We start from the raw sequence: 19,518 nt of genomic DNA, 5'->3' as shown, positions 1-19,518 counted from the left end.
ATTTAAAGCTCCAGATTGTGACACGTCACCGGAAGTACTCCTCACGCTTTCTTTAAAGCCGAATCGACTGCGTAAGAAAACTCTGCCTTCAACAATAATGGAGAATCTCTTGATTGAAGAATAAAAGTAGCGTCGATAATAAAACGATTGTCTGATTCCAATATACTATTTCAAAGTTTAAGAAAAGATTAAGACAATTTTTGAAATATACGTTAAAATTGTCATATAGACATATAACAGTAATAAAAAAAATATCATTTACTTCAAATATGATGTCAAAAATAACATGGAAAAAAAGGTTAAGCAGTGACATGGATAAAGAAATGTCAAATCTAAAGCTGCCTTCAAATTTGATTTTTGTCATTTCTAAAGGCATTTCACTTGCATTACCTTAAATGCTAGCACATTTAGGTATTATTTTATTATTCTTAAACAACAACAACCCAACTTTTATTATTTTTGTTTAAAAAGCATAAATGAAACAATAAATTTTAACATATCAAGTGGAATGAATATATTGACAATATGTCAAATTGCCAAGTCAGCTATCAAATTAAAATTTGATGTTTTGAATTTGACGTTAACTTTGAAGATGCTCTAAGAACTCACTTAACAAAATAACCAACTACCAAATTGAAATAATCATATTTTTAATAGCATTTAACCTAGGAAATAAAATTAGTGTGGCTCTGACTCGATCTGTCATTTCTTAAAACATTTAGAACTTTCTTATATACTACGAAAACCCTTCTTCTCATGACTCGATTTTTTTTGCTTTTCGAAAACCGTTTTAAATCAAAAGACATGATTAAGATGTCGAGGCATGGTATCACAATCCTTCTCCTCTAACCTTTCTTACCTATTTAACTCTCTTTTTTTCTCGCATTTGCTTATTCTTGTCTTGCGCACCCCTGCAGAAGTTGTTGGCTGCCATCCTTTTCTGCATGTGTGTTACACGCTCCTGATAAAAATAAAAAAAATAAAAAATAAAAAAATAAAAATTGTAGCTAAAGCCGGCTTGCCCGCAGGCGTAAGGCCGGGCTTCTTTTGCTCGGGCATTTGCACATGCTTTGAATGGCGACCACTTGCCCTTGCCAAATTAGACAGCTGAAAGTGGTTTATGGGTTAGAGCATCTCCAAAGATGTTAATTTAATAGCTGATGTGATAATGTCAGATTTTTTTCTTTTTCCAACCGATATGTTTCTTTATGATAAATGATATTTGTAGGATCCATTTTAAAAAGAAATTAATTAAAGCACATTTTTCAAGATCTATAATTAATGTATTAATGAGATCCACATAATAAAATAATTAAAAAAAATTGACATCACCTTTTCTCATATGTCAAATTTGACATATGAAAACTCATATGTCAATTGGAGCTCACTCATACCTTCAAATTTGATTACATGAAATTCCACTTAAGCTTTGACATATCTTTTGAAAATGATCTTAGAGGACATCTTTTGAGCCTTGCTCTTGCCTTCTTTCAACCGGTGGAATGCTTGCGGGCCAAAATGTGGCCTTCTTTCAACCGGTGGAATGCTTGCTGGCCAAAATGTGGCCCACAGGCTGGAACACGTGTTGCTCCACCAACTGCATACTTCATCACATTATATACCAGCTTCACGCAAAACCCTCAAATCGATTTTTGTTTTTTGACCAAATAATATTATCTAAGCTAAGAGAAGGGGTGGGCTTAACCTCACAATGGACTAGCAATAATGTGATTCATATTCGCCTTTGACGATAATCGAACCTAAAACTTCTTACTTACAAATGAAGAAGAATATCACTAGACCGTAGTACTAAGTGGCTAAATCAAATTGAGATAGGCAAAAACTCGGGGTTTCTCAAGGGGTTTTGTTCGGAATCTGGACCGAGGCTCTCCTATGCTTAACAGTACAGATATATAATTATATAGTTATTCAATCCTGCTTTCTTTATTTCCTTTCGGTTTATTAAACTTTTTCTGCTGATTTGATCGGTTGATGATCGACTGATCCTTCTTTTGTTAGCACTTTGCAGAAATAACCCATAATTCTTACATGATCTATGATCTGTTTTCAGTTTTTTTCACAGATTTATTTACTTAAATGGTTGTTATTGCATCGTTTATTGAACTGTGTTTGGCAACTGAGAAAACCTTTTTAGACCAAGGAATACAAAGCCTTGTCCCACTAAGCAGATGGGCTGCATCGATCTTATAATGCAACTGCGCTTGGTTGAGCGCTAAAGAATACAACATACAAGTAGCAATAATTAATGGTGGTTAATTATGAGTTATAATTCATGGTTAACAGAATCTGTTCTGAATCCTGACTATTTAGTAACTAATGGAACATTATTGCTGCTGGAAGACACCATTGCAGCCCTCCATTCATTTTTCAAATGAATATGCAATGTTCTTCACCAAGATTATACATTAATTTGTGTATTATTTCTTATGCTTTTATCATAATTTTTTTCTTTCTATTTAGCATACCAGCATGGTGTTACAGGCAGGGACGGATCCACCTTGGGTAAGGTGGGTTAGCTGACCCCCCCGGGCCCCCAAAAGCTCAAAAAATCTTCCATGGAAGAGTTGGGCAATGCCCTCAGGAAATCTAAGATGCTCTCCAGCTGCTCAACGAATTGCCTCCATGGGCACTGGGCATGATAGTTGCTAGCTTCATGCCTTTGTATGCGTTGCTATGGGCTTATGTCGATAGGCTCACTCTTTGCCATATGCCGGCATGCTTGCTCAAAAGCTATTGATGCCTATCAATATGCTCGCTCGAAAGTCGTTGACATATGTCGACAGATGTGCAGTATGACTTGACAAATGATCTCAAGCCTACCAAGTCGATGAAATGTCAATTTGCATGTCATTTCGTCCAAAAAACTTTGCGCCCTACGCTGTTCTTACCGACCGCCCCCTCCCCCAATAATATTTTGGGGGTCCGTCACTGGTTATAGCCTTATAGGGTCCTTTCCCTTGCAAGTTGCAACGACTTACACAAAAGATTTGTGCATGCGCGGTACTAAGGGTGCAGATGGTATATATCACAAGCATGTCGGTGTTGTGCATTGGATCACAATAATTTTGTATACTTCACAGTGGATGGGAAATTCCAACCAATTATTTCATATGCCTCTTGAGTTCCACCAAATCATTTCCTCATCGTTACAAAAACGTCAATTGCTAACCGATAATTTAGCACTTATGGCAGAAAGTACAGGACAGTTATTTTGCCTTCCAGCATAAAGAAATTCGACAATTTATCGATTATCACGGGCTTAGTAGGTAAGTTAATGGAATAATAGAGGGGTACTTTAGAAAGACAATTATCACGACTCTTTCGACTTAATGGTTGATCCCGAAGGAAACCTTCAGTCTTTCGGCAAGATGTGGCAGCGTCTGTATGCTATCTTGGGTTGCCTGTTCAACACATGACTCTAAATTGTTGAGTGAATTGGTTGTGACCTTTTGTTGCTTAGCTGCTTCGAACTTGTCCTGACAGACCATCAGTGCCCTACTTAACCTCTCCTGCATTCGGTACAAGAATTTTCATAAGTAGTTTGCTAGATGACAGCCTGAAAACATATTCGCTATGCATACAAAAAACACAAGTTTAAACATAAAGAGCTCTTTCGCACGCATAGTCATACAACAAACTTGACATGCATCTGAACGAAAAAAACTCTGCTTACAAGTGGATGTTACAGCAAATCACAATTATGTCCTCGATTAAGAAACATTACTAATAATATCTACCTATGCTACTATCACTATCAGAACCAAACACTGCATACTCCCCTTGCATCAATAACTGCCACAGCTATTGCTGTTACCACCCTAATACTCGTTTTACATCAGAAATGAACATTCAAATCCACAAGTTGATTGCCACCGAAACAACCGTGGTCAACATCTTACTCTATCCGAAGAAGCATACATCGTAAGTGAACTACTGTTAATGTGCTTGTTTTCTTCATTGTCATAAATGCACTGTTACCTTCCGTCATATCCATGAGTGTGTTTCACAGTACAACTTAAATATCAACCTAAAGGAAGCAAAGGCAAACTGGCAAGGCTATCTCATTCTTATAGAATTCTTGCTTATGACACAACTTCTAATAGTGGTCAAAGAAGCATCAACTTATCTTCAAGCCAAAATCTTGGAGACTCTTATAATTTATATTTGCATATTATCTTGGCCCTCTTCTTATTTCTGTTTTAGATGTGAAAGGCTGAGTTGGTAGCTTTTCTGTACTTCTAAGCGTTACAAGATAGCAATGGTTTCTACAAGCCACTTGGTTCCTTATTTTGTTGTTAACTCCTCAACTAAGTTAAAGCCTGCAACTTTGTAGTGTATTAGAAATTTAGTAACCATCTTTCCATGTGAATCATGGGGCCGTACCACATTATGGTTTCAAACAATGTTATTAGGATAGAAACGAGCCTTCGAAAAAACTATTATCACCTTGAAGAGTTAGTTATAAGGGAAGAAACGTAGCTCTGGAAGCCAATAACTACAAAAAGAATCCTCCGAATGTTTATATAAAGTTCTCATGAATGGACAATGTGGACCTACAAAAACCTTAAAAATCCTGAAATTGAGTAATTGAAACATGTTACTCAGTTGCACACACCGTAAGCTTTTAACATTTTTTAACACACTACGTTGGGCTTCCTAGGTAACTTCGACATTTTGCATCCCAGTAATTGATAAGGTTTTAGAGTTTACGGAAGCAAAGATGGAAACATAGTACATTGACTGTTAACTTATGGGGACATCCCCTTATTGAATTACATCAGGAGGGTTGAGAGATACAGTGAGAACATACAGATGGGGTTGCATCTAAATATATATATATATACACACACACACATATATATGTCTGTATCAAACAAGATATTATCTCACTGGATCAAGAAATCAAACCATAGGACCAACGTGTGTGGCCACACAAAGTCACACACACATTATATATGTACAGGTCAATGGAGGAGGGTATGCCCTTCGGATTCAATTAGGATAATTTGAACCATTAGATGTCTTGTGTGTTGATGAGTTAAGATAAAAACTAATGGTCATACGCCTAATTTGGACCCCATTTACAAAACCCAAGAAACAGCAGACAAACACCACAAGAGCTTCCTCCTTGTGCTTCCAGAGTCTACCAGATTAACATTGGTTTCACAGATCATAGCAGAGAAACATCTAGCTCACAAAGTAGAATCTCCTCCAAGAACCAAAAGCTCATAAAATAGGAGAAACAAAATCGTAACTCCGTCTTCAAAAGTAAAATCGGTAAAATACATATATCATAAAAACACACCATACTGGGTTTTCTTATTAGGCTGAGAACAACCCGAAGAGGTTAGCGTAGTTAATTTATATTCTTTCGGTCATGGAAATGGTGAAACCCATTTATTAGAAAGAAAAGAAAACAAATCTTGTGAGTGGGACAAGCTCTTGTGGTTTGGCCTGAGCAATTTCTATGCAGAAAAGCTATTGCGGCTTGGTGTGAGCCATTTCGATTTTCAATTCTGTAAGCGATTTCCATGGAGGAGAAGCACTTCTGATGGTGGGAGAAGCAAGAGGTGAGTTACACAGTAAAGTGGTCTAGTGCCTTCTTGGGTTTTATGTGTAACTCGGGCAAATGGCACTACACTAGCTTTTGTTTTCAATCTTCATCACACAAAACATCTGACAGTTCAACTAGAAAAGGGGGAACACGTAAGGAATTTTAACCACCGAAAGAGACATGGGAAAAGTAAGAAGAACTTACTTGAAACTTGGCCATCTCATTCTCAACTCCCTCTTGAGCTCTGACAACAGGAACACTGCAATTTTCGACACAATTGCTTATGTCTTGCTGACTTCGTCTCCTATCAAAACACTCGTGCGCACACTTGAAGTACGCTTGCTGCAAAAGGTCGTCATCAAAATTTTAGCCGAAAAATTACTACATAAAGTGATATATAAGTAAGGAGAATCACCAAGTTTGCATTGCATCCCAGGCTTCAAAACCATATCAATCAACAAGTAAATTATAATCTAAAAATAAATAAATCAATTATTGGCTTTATATCTGGTATGCAAATTCAAAAAATAAAATCTACAAAAATTATAAACTAATAAAAAAACTAAGCCCCGAACAATGACTGCACACTTGAATTAAATGACTGTTTTCTCTAGCATCAATTATCAAAGTAGCTAACTTCTTTTACTTAATTTTCCCTTTGCATTTTCTGATCAACCAAACAGAGCCCAGTAACAATACCAGAATCATATTTTACAAAATTTTCTCAAAACCAAGCAGCTGACAATGCAGTAATTCTGTGAAATCCATACCCATCAATCACACACACACACACACACACATATGTATATTATATGAAACCTTTACAAATACACACAAAAATATATCACAAGATCAACCAAAAACTCCAAAAAAATAAAAAAATAAAAGCAAAAGAATCAAACACCGGAAGATGCATCTATACCTGAAGGGTGAAATTGACATGGTCTTGGATGGTGGAGAGTTGGGTCTGGGCAGCGACATTTACTTCGTTTAGCTTTTGCTTTATTCTCTCCGATACCAGTTGCTCTTCCATTGCTGCTATGTGATTCATCTTCCTCTCCCTCTCCTTCTCAATTCCTTCGGGGATTCGGGCGGTGTGAGCTATATGAGATTAGAGCGACCTAGTCAGGGTTTAGGGTTTTGTGCGGTTATATAAATAAAATGGCTAATTACATCTCACACCCTCGACATTTGAAGTGATTTGTAAAATGTGCCACAAATTTTTAATTTTCACATTTTACACTAATGGGACAAAATTATCGAGTGATACAGTTATACGTCAGTTGCTTTTTAGTACTTCTAAGGATGGGTTTGGTATGGTTATCGTATCAAAATTCTCGTATCAAATCTTCGGTATAACAAAATTTATTACTATTATTGTACCAAATTTTTGGTATACTTAAGTTCGGTATTGTCAAATAGTTCGGTTGACATAGTATGACAATGATAATTGCCATTTTATTTTGGGACAAAATCTGTTTTTATTTTTTTAACCCAATTCAAGGGCAAAACTATTTTTTTTGTACCTTTATCTCATTTATTGTGGCCTAAATTCATTTATTATTCATTATTCACAATTCACACACACAATAATTCAAATGATACATCAAGATTCATAATAAAAATTAAGCTTACAATCCAAATAAAAGTTATGAACCAAAACAAATAGAAGTTAACAATCCAAATAAAAGTTAAAGTTTCAAACCAAATGAAAATTGGAACTAAACTTCAAAAAGTAAAATCCATACATCAATTCTTCAAGTTTGAGATGTCAAAAGCTTTCGGAGGAGGCATTGAACTTGTAGAAGATTGAGCTTGTGTCAAGCCTACATTACAAACAAAAAAAACATATTAGTAGCAAGAAGAATTAACAATCCAAATAAAAGTTACGAACCAAAACAAATAGAAGTTAAAAGTTTCCAACCAAATGAAAATTGGAACTAAACTTCAAAAAGTAAAATATATAGATCAATTATTCAAGTTTGATATGTTGAAGCTTTTGGAGGAGGCATTGAACTTGTACAAGATTGAGCTTGTGTAAATTCTACGTTACAAACAAAGAAAACATATTAGTAGCAAGAAAAATTAAAGTTAAAAACATTTAATAACAAATTTACTAAAAAAATTAAAGCAGATCTTACTTGTTTCCACTTCTTCCATTTCCTTGTAAAATTGAAGTATATCTTCCATTAGTTCTTTGTAGAAGTTTACTTATCCGTCCTAAACCAATCATTAGTACACACTAGTGCCTCTACCATTTTAGGAGTCAAGGATGCCCTAAAATGGTTCACAACCCTCCACTCCAGGCTAAATGCATTTTCACAATAAACGGTATAAGTGGGGATTGTAAATATATCCTTAACTATTTGTGAAAGAATTGGGAACTATTTGATGTTTGATTTCCACCAATTCAAGAGATCAAAGCCACCAACAACATTGCTAATATAAGGAGCGGAAAAATATTTATCAACTTCATTGGATATCTCTAAAAGGCATTACTCCCTCATTTCTTGTATAAGCTCCTTCATCATTTCAATTTTGTTTTCATCACCCCCAGAAGCTTGAATTATGGACTCCTCATTTAGTTCCGCATCTTCCAATAGAACCCCAATGATAGTAGAACCCCTCATATACTCATTATACAAATCAAGCAAACATTTTTCAATCTCCTATACTCATTATACAAATCAAGCAAGCAATAAAATATTATAAATGTGTTAATATAATAATATAATATATTATATTTTCAGTACGCTACGATAATACTGTGGTAGTGGTATCAATTAACAATACCATACTGTAAAATTTTAGGTACATTACAATACCGTACCATTACCGATTGACACAAATTTGGTATGGCATGGTTGCCACGGTTGACACGGCAATTTGGCAAAAAAATCCACCCCTACTACTTCCACTCAAGTTTTGCCGCGAAAATTTTTTTGCAGCTAAACTTAAAGCCTTCTCTACGTTTTTTTTTTTGAGTAAACAGTCATTTGACTTCGTAAAGTATTATTCTAATTGAAACTGATTTGACCTTTTAAACTACTATTCCCATTGAAACTGACTCTTTAAACCTTTTTTTTTTGGAAAATTAACCAATTAACTCCTTATTGGTAGATTTTATCTACTATTTTCGTCAACTTCAAGAGCAAATTAGTCTTTTCATTATCAATTTTACTTATCAACTATAACCATCAATAAATTTATAATATATAAATACAAAATAATGTGTAATGATAATGTGAAGTGGCCTGTTATGTAAATGTTCATTTTTTTTTTTATGTTTCTTATTATGCTATATGTTTTACACATTATTTTGCGTTCATGTCATAATTTTATTGATGATTATCATTAACGAATAAGAATTTATGATAAAATGATCAATTTATCCTTGAATTTGACAGAATTGTAGATGGAATTTAATAGCAAACAGTTAATTTACTAGAAAAATAGTTCAGAGTCAATGTCCATTGGATACTAGTTCAGAGGTTAAACCCGCGTTTACACTTTTTTTTTTCTTGTTAAAAAGGAAATTAAAAATTAAAAAACTTAAGTTAATAATAAATGCCCTCAACGACCGATACGGCAGATTCCCAATCTCCGGCCACCACTCTCACACCTGCCATGGCTGCCATCCTGGAATATCCCCTCGAATGTCATACAATATTATCTCCCCCTTCAAAATTAATTCCACCTTCAGCATCCAGCAAATGGTTCCCATGTTTTCCTCTGCGTAAAATGGAAGTGTGGGATTTCAACAGCTTGAAAGCCCAGAAAACGAGCATCACATGGTACGACCGCCTCTGAAGCATCGCAAAGTTATTTTTCTTTGACGAACTCGGCCTCGGCGCGTCGTCTTCCTCCCCTGGACTCACTCGTTTCCTCTGCAACTACTTCCTTCTCCTCTCCGGAGTCGTTTAGAGCCCTCCTCTGCCACGTCATCACCGCTTCTCTCGTCCTCATGTGTCATTCGCCACCGCGATCATCAACACTCGCCGGCGAACTGTACAAGAAGACGGAGGGACACGGCTGCGTTTAATGGGGGAAGACGACGCAGGGACGACTGCGTTTAATGGAGGGGATTCTTTTTTTTTCATTTTGTTTCTTAATTTTTTATTTAATCCAGCTGTTAAAAAATGGTACAAATGGCAATTTTTGAGTGGAAGTCTCACAACTGACGTGGTAGGACTGTATCACTGTATAATTTCTCCCGGAAGGGAAGGCAAAGGCAAAACCCGCAGCAGCAGCAGCAGCAGCAGCAGCAGAGTGATAAGAGGCGAAGTGGGGACTGACTGAGACTCTCGCCCTCGCCGTTCGCCATTCGACATTCGCCATCACTGACTCTTCCTTCCTTCTATCATCCATCTCTTTCGGTTTCAGGTCTGCCTCTCGGCCATTTCAATACATTTTTTTTTAATTAATTTTCACAATATTTTTCTGATTTAATTTGATTTCTGCAACTTTCCGTTTGAAATTTGAGTAATTGCATAGTTGGTTGGTTTGGGCAGGCATTGGACATCAATGGGTCCTCTGACGCTAGCAGTGGACTCGAAAAGGGCTCAGGAACTTCACCAGGTAAACAATTTTCTCAATTTTTGCTCCTCTGCCTTTTTTCTCCTTAATCTTCCTGTTTATTGATATTAATAGCATAATTTAGACCACATTGAATAATTTAGATATAATATGTTGTAGCCATTGTTGAATGCTTAAGCTTTCCTGAACAGTTAACACCCAAAAAATAAAGAGACTAAAAGTTTATCTAGTCAAAATTGTATAGAATCTGAATCGTAGTCATAATGTGAGAAATCTCAATTATTTGTAAATACTCCCAATGTAATTATTTCCTAGTTATGTATAAATACTCCCAATGTTGTGCTGTGACGTTGTAGGATTCATACAGCCGACCCCACTTAGTAGGATAAGGTTTGGCCGTTATTGTTTTTTTTATTTATAAGGATTCAGGTTCACTTTCTCTATATGGTATCTACGAGCATTTAGTCTAATGAATTTATTTTGCATAAACAATATATCATTATTTCTAAGAGGTTTATTTTATGAATTAGAAATATTTAGAGCCCTCTGTTATTTACAGTAGTGTGTATCTCATATGATCTCTCGAGGTTTATTAGGAACTAGCCTATTTGTAGAAAATTTCTCTCTCAATGTTAATTTGGGAAATCATATAAAATATGTTGCTATAACCTGTTTTGTATTGAACATAGATTAAGCATTACATTTAAGAAAATATTTTTCTTTACTAGGTAGAAATTGTTTAGAAGTCTAGAACAATACCCTGGTTTTATGAGGTAGGAGTAGGATACACTTTCCTGTATAGGGATTATAATACGTATTGATATCTAACTACCTACACTCTTTGTTTTGATGATGCGGAATTTGGTACGTTCCTTTGGTATTTTATATTTAAATGTTATTGCCTTTTGTTTTAATGAGTGATATGATTTTGCAGATGAATATAGCCAGAAAACGCAGTATGCACCTATAGGAACACGAAAGTCTTTTGCATCAGTGAGCATGCAGGAAGAGAAACCCTTTGATTTCTTACGCACTTTATTTGGTACGTTTAATAATTACAGTTGAAGATATTGATTAGTGTTTACTTATATGTTAAATTCTAGGTTGCAGTTCATTAAGCATCATAATTAAGCCAATTTTTTGTATTGACAAATGTATTAAGGGACTGCTAACTCTTAGAGGTTTAATGTAGAGTAAAGATTAGTTTCACAAGTAGGTTGTTGAGGGGGAGTAGAGCTAGACAATATCAGAGTGATTGCAAAAAGGTGGCAACTCTTGCTTTTTTGAGCAAAGGAAAATGAAAAAGCTAGCATGGTGTGGGCAGTAGTGTGTGGCTTTATAACGAGCTTTTGGTTGTTGAGGAAGAGGTGATGCCAATAGTCTTTCAGTTTATAACATATTCTATTTCTTGGATTAGTTGGTCTACATGCATTACATACTGCACACCTGATTTAACTAATAACTAGTATGGCTGGATTTGCAGAGGGTGTCATTGCAGGAGGTACAGCCGGTGTTGTTGTTGAAACAGCTCTATACCCCATTGATACCATAAAGACAAGACTGCAGGCAGGTTAACAATGAATGTGCATTCTAGTTCATTTATGTATTTAAACTTGATAGGTTTGAGCCTCTGGTCCTCTAGCCTATCCACTATGTATATGGTTTAATAGTATGATTGGATACAAACAACCATGGTAGCTCAGAAAGTATTAAGTGAACTACTTGTTATTTTTGTGCTGTGAGACTGAGCACTCAGTTGTTTTGTTTTTTCTTCCTCGTTCCCTTTTGTTTTGTATCTGCATGCTGCATAAGGTCTGTCTAGGAATCCAAGAATGGTCTATCCAATACGTTTGCATACTTTCAATTTTTATCTTGACCATCAAGTTATTTATGAACACCGGTTTTGAGCTTTGGAACAGGCTGCTCGTGGTGGAGGGAAAATAGCATTAAGGGGCTTTATTCTGGATTGACTGGAAATCTTGCTGGTGTCTTACCGTAAGTACCTTCTGAATATCAGGTGCATGCATGAGCTAATTGGCTTAATAGTAATTGGGATATGCATGCTTATTGTATTTCTATGCCATGAACATGGATAGTGGAGAGTTAGTTCTTAAATGGCAGAGTTCATGTTTAGTGATTGTTTGTTTTTGTCATCATGACCAGTTCATTGTTTAGTGGAAATTTCATTTGATAATAGTTAGACGGCTAAATGGTCTGCAAGTCGGTTTCTGTAAGAAATATCTTTGACATGGACCTAAAAAATGAATGGTTCAGACCGCTGATCACATTGTATAGTTCAGTTCCTCATATGCGCACGTGCACACATACAAAGCAGCTACATTACTACTAGAGTAAAATTCCTTTCCTGTAAGGATTTGCAGTCTGTCACTACCACATCACATATTAGATTTTAGTGGACCTTCTGCCTGTGCTATAAAATGTTTACTGTGAAGAACAATCTAATGTGTGTGTAAAAATTATTTACTTGTGTGCAGGGCTTCTGCAATTTTTGTTGGAGTGTATGAACCTGCGAAGAAAAAACTGCTGAAGATTTTCCCTGAAAATCTAAGTGCTCTAGCCCATTTTGTAAGAAAAATATATCTACTCCTCTATGTTATATGTATTTCAAGTGGGACTTTGACCAATGAGCGGTCTGCAAAGTCTTCTCTGCTTATTACTTTATGCATGAAGGCCCGTTACATCATAAAGATTGTTGCTCTCAGTCTCAGAATGCACGGTGCTTTATACCACTAGTGGAATTATCAAACACCTTTTGATGCATGCCTCCTATTATGTCTCAATGGTCATCAAATGAGATCAGTAGTCTAGTATTACATGATGTGGTTGTGATCTACATATGCTCTATGGAATCAGCAACCTCAATTATATATTTTAGAAAAATTTATTTCTTGTCAATGATACAGTTTAGTAATCCTTTGAACCTATTTGGTTGCCTGATACTTATGTTGATAAATTGGCTGGTGTAAACTGTTTTGTCTTGATAGAAATCCTTTTCTTGAACTTTTGTAGACAGCAGGGGCTTTTGGAGGTATTGCTGCATCACTCGTTCGTGTTCCGACAGAGGTACAGTAGTTTACTTATGCACTTCCATGTTCAATTATCTTTGGCTGATATTTTTCTGTCCTATTTCTCAGGTTGTTAAGCAAAGGATGCAAACTGGGCAATTTACAGTCAGCCTCTGTTGCTGTCCGCCATATTGCTTTTAAAGAGGGCTTTAAAGGATTCTATGCGGTCTGTATTCTTACTAGAGGACAAATCAAGTCCCTATTTTCGTAGAAATTGGATTGGAAGTTCCTAGATTTCCTCCTAGGTCAAAAAGTTGAAATGGTTTTCGTTATGAGATGGTGTCTGTTGCTGTTTTGGTCTCTGTTTTTGTTAGCAATGTTGTATTACACAACCTAGAGGCATTAACGTGCCTTCGTTTGTCTATCCATATGTTTTTGTCATTTGCTTTCTTTCTTTTCCCTATTACAAAGATGCAACCAGGATGGCAATCTTATTGTGTTGTTAAGTTATTTTTCAATTTTGACCTTTTTTCTTTTGTGGAAAAGTAGGGATATGGATCGTTTTTATTGAGAGATTTGCCATTTGATGCAATTCAATTTTGCCTATACGAGCAGCTTCGGCTAGGTTACAAAAAAGCAGTAAGCTTCTCACCACCGTTCGATTATTTTTGCAGACTAGAGTGAGCCATTGATTAAAATTACTTATGACTGCTAATATTTTCCATTTAGTACCTTGACTGCATAACTGGTGCTGATGCTATGTTTGACAAGTGATAAGATTCCTCTTGGATAAATCCTTGTTCAAAAAGTATTACTTGCAGTTCATGTTCATGACTTTATCCTTTTTTTTTTTTTTGTTTATAAACTTATTGACATTTTGTGAGGCACAGAGAACCTTTGGAATGGAACATTTAAACTTATTTTTCATTTCAACTGATAAACAACTTTCTTTCACAAAAGTGTGAAATTATGGGGTTATGTAGTCATGGGGTCTGTACTTCTGTTTTTGTTTTATGATTATTGGTTTAGTATGTTACGTTCTCTTGGGTAAAGGGATCAGGAAGTTTTGAAAGGCAGGAGGTTACTTTAAACTATCGGTAACAATGAAACCGTTAAAACCATATAAAATACCTACAGAGGGATGTAAAACTCTTGGAAGTGTGGAAGTTGACTCGGTAACTAATGATTTAATAAGGATAATACTTGGGTCCTGCCAAGTCAATGAAGCTAAGAGAACAATGATTAAGCAAGAATCAATTGTGGAGACGACCAAATTGGGTTTGTGCTCGGCAAATCCACTATGGAGGCAATTTACATACTAAGAAATTAATGGAGTTTTGCATTTAAAAGAAAACAATTATTATTTTAGGGTTTAGAAAAGAAAGACTTGCATGTGAAAGGGTTAAGTACATAAAACCCTCCAAACTATAGGGTCCACCTCAAATGGTACCTGTGCGGACCACAACAGCTCTCCAATCTGCAGATATAGAGAAAAGTGCAATGCCCTTAAACACTTAACATATCCAAACCCATAATGATCAAAAAGTGATTGTATGCCATAAATCCTGTACTGCCTCCCTTAATCACTTTTTAATCTGTTTCTGTTTGTCAGGCAAAAAGAGAGCTCAACGATCCCGAAAATGCTATCATTGGGGCTTTTGCTGGTACATAGCTTTTGCTCTTCATTTTGTATGAAACACTGGATTGTATCATATACTTCTGCTTTGCAATCACGTAAATCTTGTCAAAATTTAACTTTTCTGAGGGGTGGTTGATGGAGCTTCCTTAGCATGCACTGAAAATTTAAGACATAGAAGTGATAGATTCTGGTTAAATATTTGACTTCTATGATTCTATCCAATGGATTCTAGCAGTGGTTTTCCCGGGGTGTGATTTACATCCATGGAAGCAAATGCACATATTAATGCAGTTTTCTCTTCACTTTCCGTTCACTTTGACAGTACAGCTGCATTTTTTTTTCCCTTATTTTTTGGTTTTCTCTTTTTGGGGTGGGGAAGAAGTTGGTTCGATTAGCTGAGCACCTGTCTAGACTTCATGGAAGAGTGCTATTCTACCACTATTGTCATAAACTGCAATAACCTCATTCCCTGCAATTTACTAATTTTGGGACACGTATAAGAGGAACCTCATTCTCCCTTTAAGAATACAAAACTAACCTTGTCATGTCGGTTGTATGAAATCTCTCATATATTGAATATCAAACTCTTGCAGGCGCAGTAACTGGAGCAATAACCACTCCCCTTGATGTGATTAAAACCAGGCTAATGGTTCAGGTAAGGCCAAACTGCTATTCTGCTTTCTGTTATTCTTATCGAAGCTCTTATACTATAATGTATGCCCAGTGGCAGAGCTTGGAAATTATGTCAGGGATGCCATATTATATACCATAGTTTAAGGGGGTGCTAATTAAAAGAACTCACATAAGGGCTAATTTAAAATGAGTAACTAACAAACATTTGGGCATCCTCCAATTGTTTGCACCTGTGTTTAGATTTCTTCTTGCAAAGAACCACGTGAACATAAGTTTTTGCATGGACTCATGTGCGCGTATGCTTCTCTGTTAAGAAACAGTTATATCGTTTGTTTGCTTGCTTGTTTTAAGGGATCTGCAAACCAGTACAAAGGAATCATTGATTGTGTTCAAACTGTTGTGAGGGAAGAAGGACGTTCTGCTCTTTTGAAGGTGTGTATTAAGCATCCGTTATTTTAATTTCATACAAAATATGAATCCCATGTTTTTTTTTTCTAGCAGCCCATGAAAAGGAAATAAACAAAGAAGTAAAATGGTTTACACTTTATTTTCGGTTCCATATTCTGCATTTCATATTAAGTTATGTATCTCTTAGACGGTCACTAGAGGTATGATATGAGGCCTGTAGGATGCTTTAGCTGGATCGATCATTGACTAATCACTAACCTTCATTAACAATTAATCAAAGGACTTTATGTTCTTGCAATGCATCGAAAATACAATTTCATCTCCGTAGTTTGGACCATTTTAATCTTATGTTCGAGCAGTTCGAATTTTGTCAACACATTGATTAAGATTAGGATATGGGTCCAAAAGGGCACTTTACATGAAATTAACTGGGTGAAATATCACATGAGATCGCAATATGTGGTAGCCAACTGTACAGAGTTTCATTTCCTTCCTGGTCCATAAATACTTGTACTGTCTCTATATTTGGGTCTGGGTTGGATATGCTTTAGTCTATGCTATCACATCTCTTGGCGGTTCCATAATCATCTTACTGATACGACTTATGGCCCGAAATGGAGAATAACTTTTTGTGATCCCTTCAACTCATCACAAAGTATCTGACGTACTAAACAGGTTTTAGTCGAGCGCTGAGGCCTGGATTTGCGGGGGTTTTGTGTATGAAATCTTACAGAGCGTTGATCATGATGCGATCAGTAATTCGTTACTGACCAAAGTTATCTTATATCTTGTGTTTGCTTGCTTCAGGGCATCGGGCCGAGAGTGCTGTGGATAGGCATAGGCGGATCAATCTTTTTTGGAGTCCTTGAGAGGACAAAGCTGCTGCTTGCTCAGAGGAAACCTGCACTTCCTCAAGACTCAAAGCAGGATTAACATTTAGATTATTTTATTTATCTGGACTTATCGTAGTTGTTTTTGTTTATTTAAAATGTAAAATGCCAAAATTAAGCTATTGTGAAATGAGATTAACGTCAAAATTTCAATGTTTAAGTGAGAAACATGGTTCGTATTTTTACTAAATAATGATTAGATGATTGAATGATTATAGACTTAATTAATTTTTTAGCATAGATGATCTTTAAACGGTGATTTAAAAAGCAGACGGTTTAGATCATCAAGCAACATTACAGTATGAGAAGTAGAGCTAAGAAGGTAGAACGAAAATGTTTAAATGAGAATGTTGTTAACATTTCTCTTCTCTTATATAGGGATGGGCAATGCCCATTGGTTGTAATCGCGGTTATTTGCTCATTTAAATTTGACGGTTACGGTTATGGGTGACTGTTTAGATAAATAAACGATTATGGGTATAACCGTTTACCCGTGAAATTTAAATAGACGGTTATGGGTATTATCCACGGTTATAACCGGGTACTCATTTAACCGTTTATTTTAATATATGTAAAACTAAAAAAAAAAAAAAAAATTCTAAATAGGTTTAGTATCTCGAGATATGCTTGGTTATAAAGGGCCATATAATATATATATGCCTCATTTGAGAGAAAACTATAGTTGATAGAACAGACTAATGTTTAATATATTTGATCGAATGTGCTAAAGCATTAGAGTGTTTGACAATTTTGTTTTGGAGTCTTTTGGAGTTTTGACCAATTCAAGATAATGATTACCTTGAACATTTAGACACATGTTATTATCAGATGATGTGTACCTATATATATTATTAGAGTTGTTAGAGATTGAAGTGAAACGGGAGCCATGTATTTTTCTGTTTATTTTCTTCACTAGTATCAGATAAGAGAAATGAACGTAGAGAGGGACAAATGAGGAAAACATGATTATTACTTTTTGCTTTTCATCTTTTTGTACTACTCGTACGATACAATCATACGTCTCTTTTAATGCATGTAAAAGGCTTACACACCTAAAACAATAAAAACCAAACTTCTTCTATTTAAGCAATATAATTTTGACTTCTATTCTTCTACTTTCCACCCTAAGCCATATGTGGTTGTTTTCTTTATGTGAGCATTCACACCAATTTCACAACAGAAATCATTACTTGAGTATTTATAGTCTCAACAATTACCGATGTTAGTGAGAAACAATTCACGAATTAATTACAAAAAATAAAAAGGCACAACTTTGTATTACTTGTAGGGCAAGTAACCCCATTATTTTTCTTAAAAAAGGCACAAGGTACGGAGAAATATAATCACAGTAATTCTCAAGCCTACCTTTTCTCTTTATGCAACTGCACCCCTCTCTCTCTCTCCTTTAGTTAAATTTAGGCTACAACGCATTGTTAAACACACTCCTAACACTAAGCTAAGGAACTGAATGCTTGTTTACTACATAGCCGTTCACAATATTCATCAAACAATCCAAGTAATCTATAAAAAAAATTTCAGCAATGATTGCATGAAACATTCACCATGAAGCATGAACTCTAATTTTACGTTTTTTTTTTTTTTTTTTTTTTTTTTCAAATTATAGATTCAGCTTAAATTTATTGTTCTTATAATTGTGGTGAATTGAATATACGTGAATAAGAGAAGAAAAAAAATGTGATTTTTCAAACCCTACACGCATGGGAGCCGCAGCCTAAAGCCGCGCTGCTCGAGCCACCAAGTCGTTCCTACTCCAAAACTCTAAGGTCCAAAACAAAGTCGTTTTGCATCACCTTTCTTACGGACCTAGCCTGCCTGCAGTCGACTCGCAACCCAATTGGGCATATGCACCAAACCGTCCCACTTGTTTTTTTTTTTATGGCCTTGTTTTATTTTTGGCTTGCATGAAATAATAAGCCCATTGGTTAGGTCTTGTTTTTCATTTTTCCTTCTTAGCCCAATAATTGGGTATATAATCTATTAACCCATTTACTTCTCCTTTGTTGCCTAGTAACCCAACAACCACTTTTCTGGGCTTGCAAGCCACGACAACCCTATATTTTAGGTCGTCACTCATTATTTTCACACATAGGTCCCGAAGCTATTCCGGTTCACTACATATGTATATTGTGTTTGTTTGTAGGTATCATGAACCTAGAGTTCGTACTTAAACTCGAACTTGAAGTTTTGAAAATAAGTGCCATAGAAATTTGAAGTTTCATAAAACAATACACCCGTAAAAATCCGGAGTTCTTGTAAGTGATTTGTTAGGATTACATGTAGATGATGCTTTTAAAAACAATTGTAAAATTTAGTTTGTGCAAATTGCTTTATTGTCCATAATTTTATTTTGTGACAGAAGACAAAAATATTTTTTCACCCTCTTATAGTTGACAAAAAGAGTTTCATTAATATGTAGTTTAAATTAACTTCTTCCTTACAAATTTGTTATGCGTAAATAAACTAACTTGAAATAGGTCTAATTTTATGGAAAGAGATCCTCTCTGGATCCCTTCCACCAAATCCACCCAATCAATCAATCCAGGCCCTTGAAATTTGATCCAACATCTACAAACAAGGGGCCCCTTTAAAAGTTATAATAACTTTAGCCGTTGGAAAATATCAAGGGTCCGAATTAGGTGATTAGGTGGATTTGGTGAAAGAGATCCGGAAATGATCCCTTTACCAATTTTATGGCCTAACAATTGGATTAGTCCAATTTTTAGTTATTTTTTTATTTAGGTCCATGAATAGGACTCCATGTGCCATCACTTTTTGTTGTTAGGTTGATAC

The 19,518-nt window shown here is 35.6% G+C and overlaps 2 protein-coding genes across 2 annotated transcripts; one reads left to right on the top strand and one right to left on the bottom strand.

Annotated features, from left to right (window-relative positions):
• Nucleotides 1-3,105: 3,105 nt before the first annotated feature.
• On the bottom strand, nt 3,106-6,702 carry LOC103929912 (protein FAM136A-like). The gene is made up of 3 exons (XM_009339170.3): nt 6,498-6,702; nt 5,780-5,917; nt 3,106-3,530 (listed from the first exon to the last, which is right to left on the bottom strand). The coding sequence occupies exons 1-3, from the start codon at nt 6,624-6,626 to the stop codon at nt 3,348-3,350; spliced, it is 450 nt and encodes a 149-aa protein (XP_009337445.1). The 5' UTR covers nt 6,627-6,702; the 3' UTR covers nt 3,106-3,347.
• A 3,397-nt stretch (nt 6,703-10,099) lies between these two features.
• Nucleotides 10,100-16,919, top strand: LOC103953639 (S-adenosylmethionine carrier 1, chloroplastic/mitochondrial-like). Its single transcript, XM_009365411.2, is given in 15 exon segments — nt 10,100-10,130; nt 10,133-10,153; nt 11,046-11,153; nt 11,595-11,677; nt 12,031-12,055; nt 12,058-12,106; nt 12,607-12,697; nt 13,142-13,195; nt 13,267-13,302; nt 13,304-13,363; nt 13,687-13,776; nt 14,750-14,801; nt 15,370-15,431; nt 15,761-15,841; nt 16,625-16,919. Coding segments are annotated over 15 exon segments (969 nt in total). The 3' UTR covers nt 16,751-16,919.
• The last annotated feature ends 2,599 nt before the right edge of the window (nt 16,920-19,518 follow it).

This window comes from the organism of the source record quoted next, unplaced genomic scaffold, assembly GCF_019419815.1.
Source record: "Pyrus x bretschneideri cultivar Hongxiangsu unplaced genomic scaffold, Pyrus_bretschneideri_v1 Contig14, whole genome shotgun sequence".
NCBI classification, from domain to species: Eukaryota; Viridiplantae; Streptophyta; class Magnoliopsida; order Rosales; family Rosaceae; genus Pyrus; species Pyrus x bretschneideri.
The sequence above is the reverse complement of the archived record's forward strand: the minus strand, read 5'-3'. Positions and strand labels throughout refer to the sequence as shown.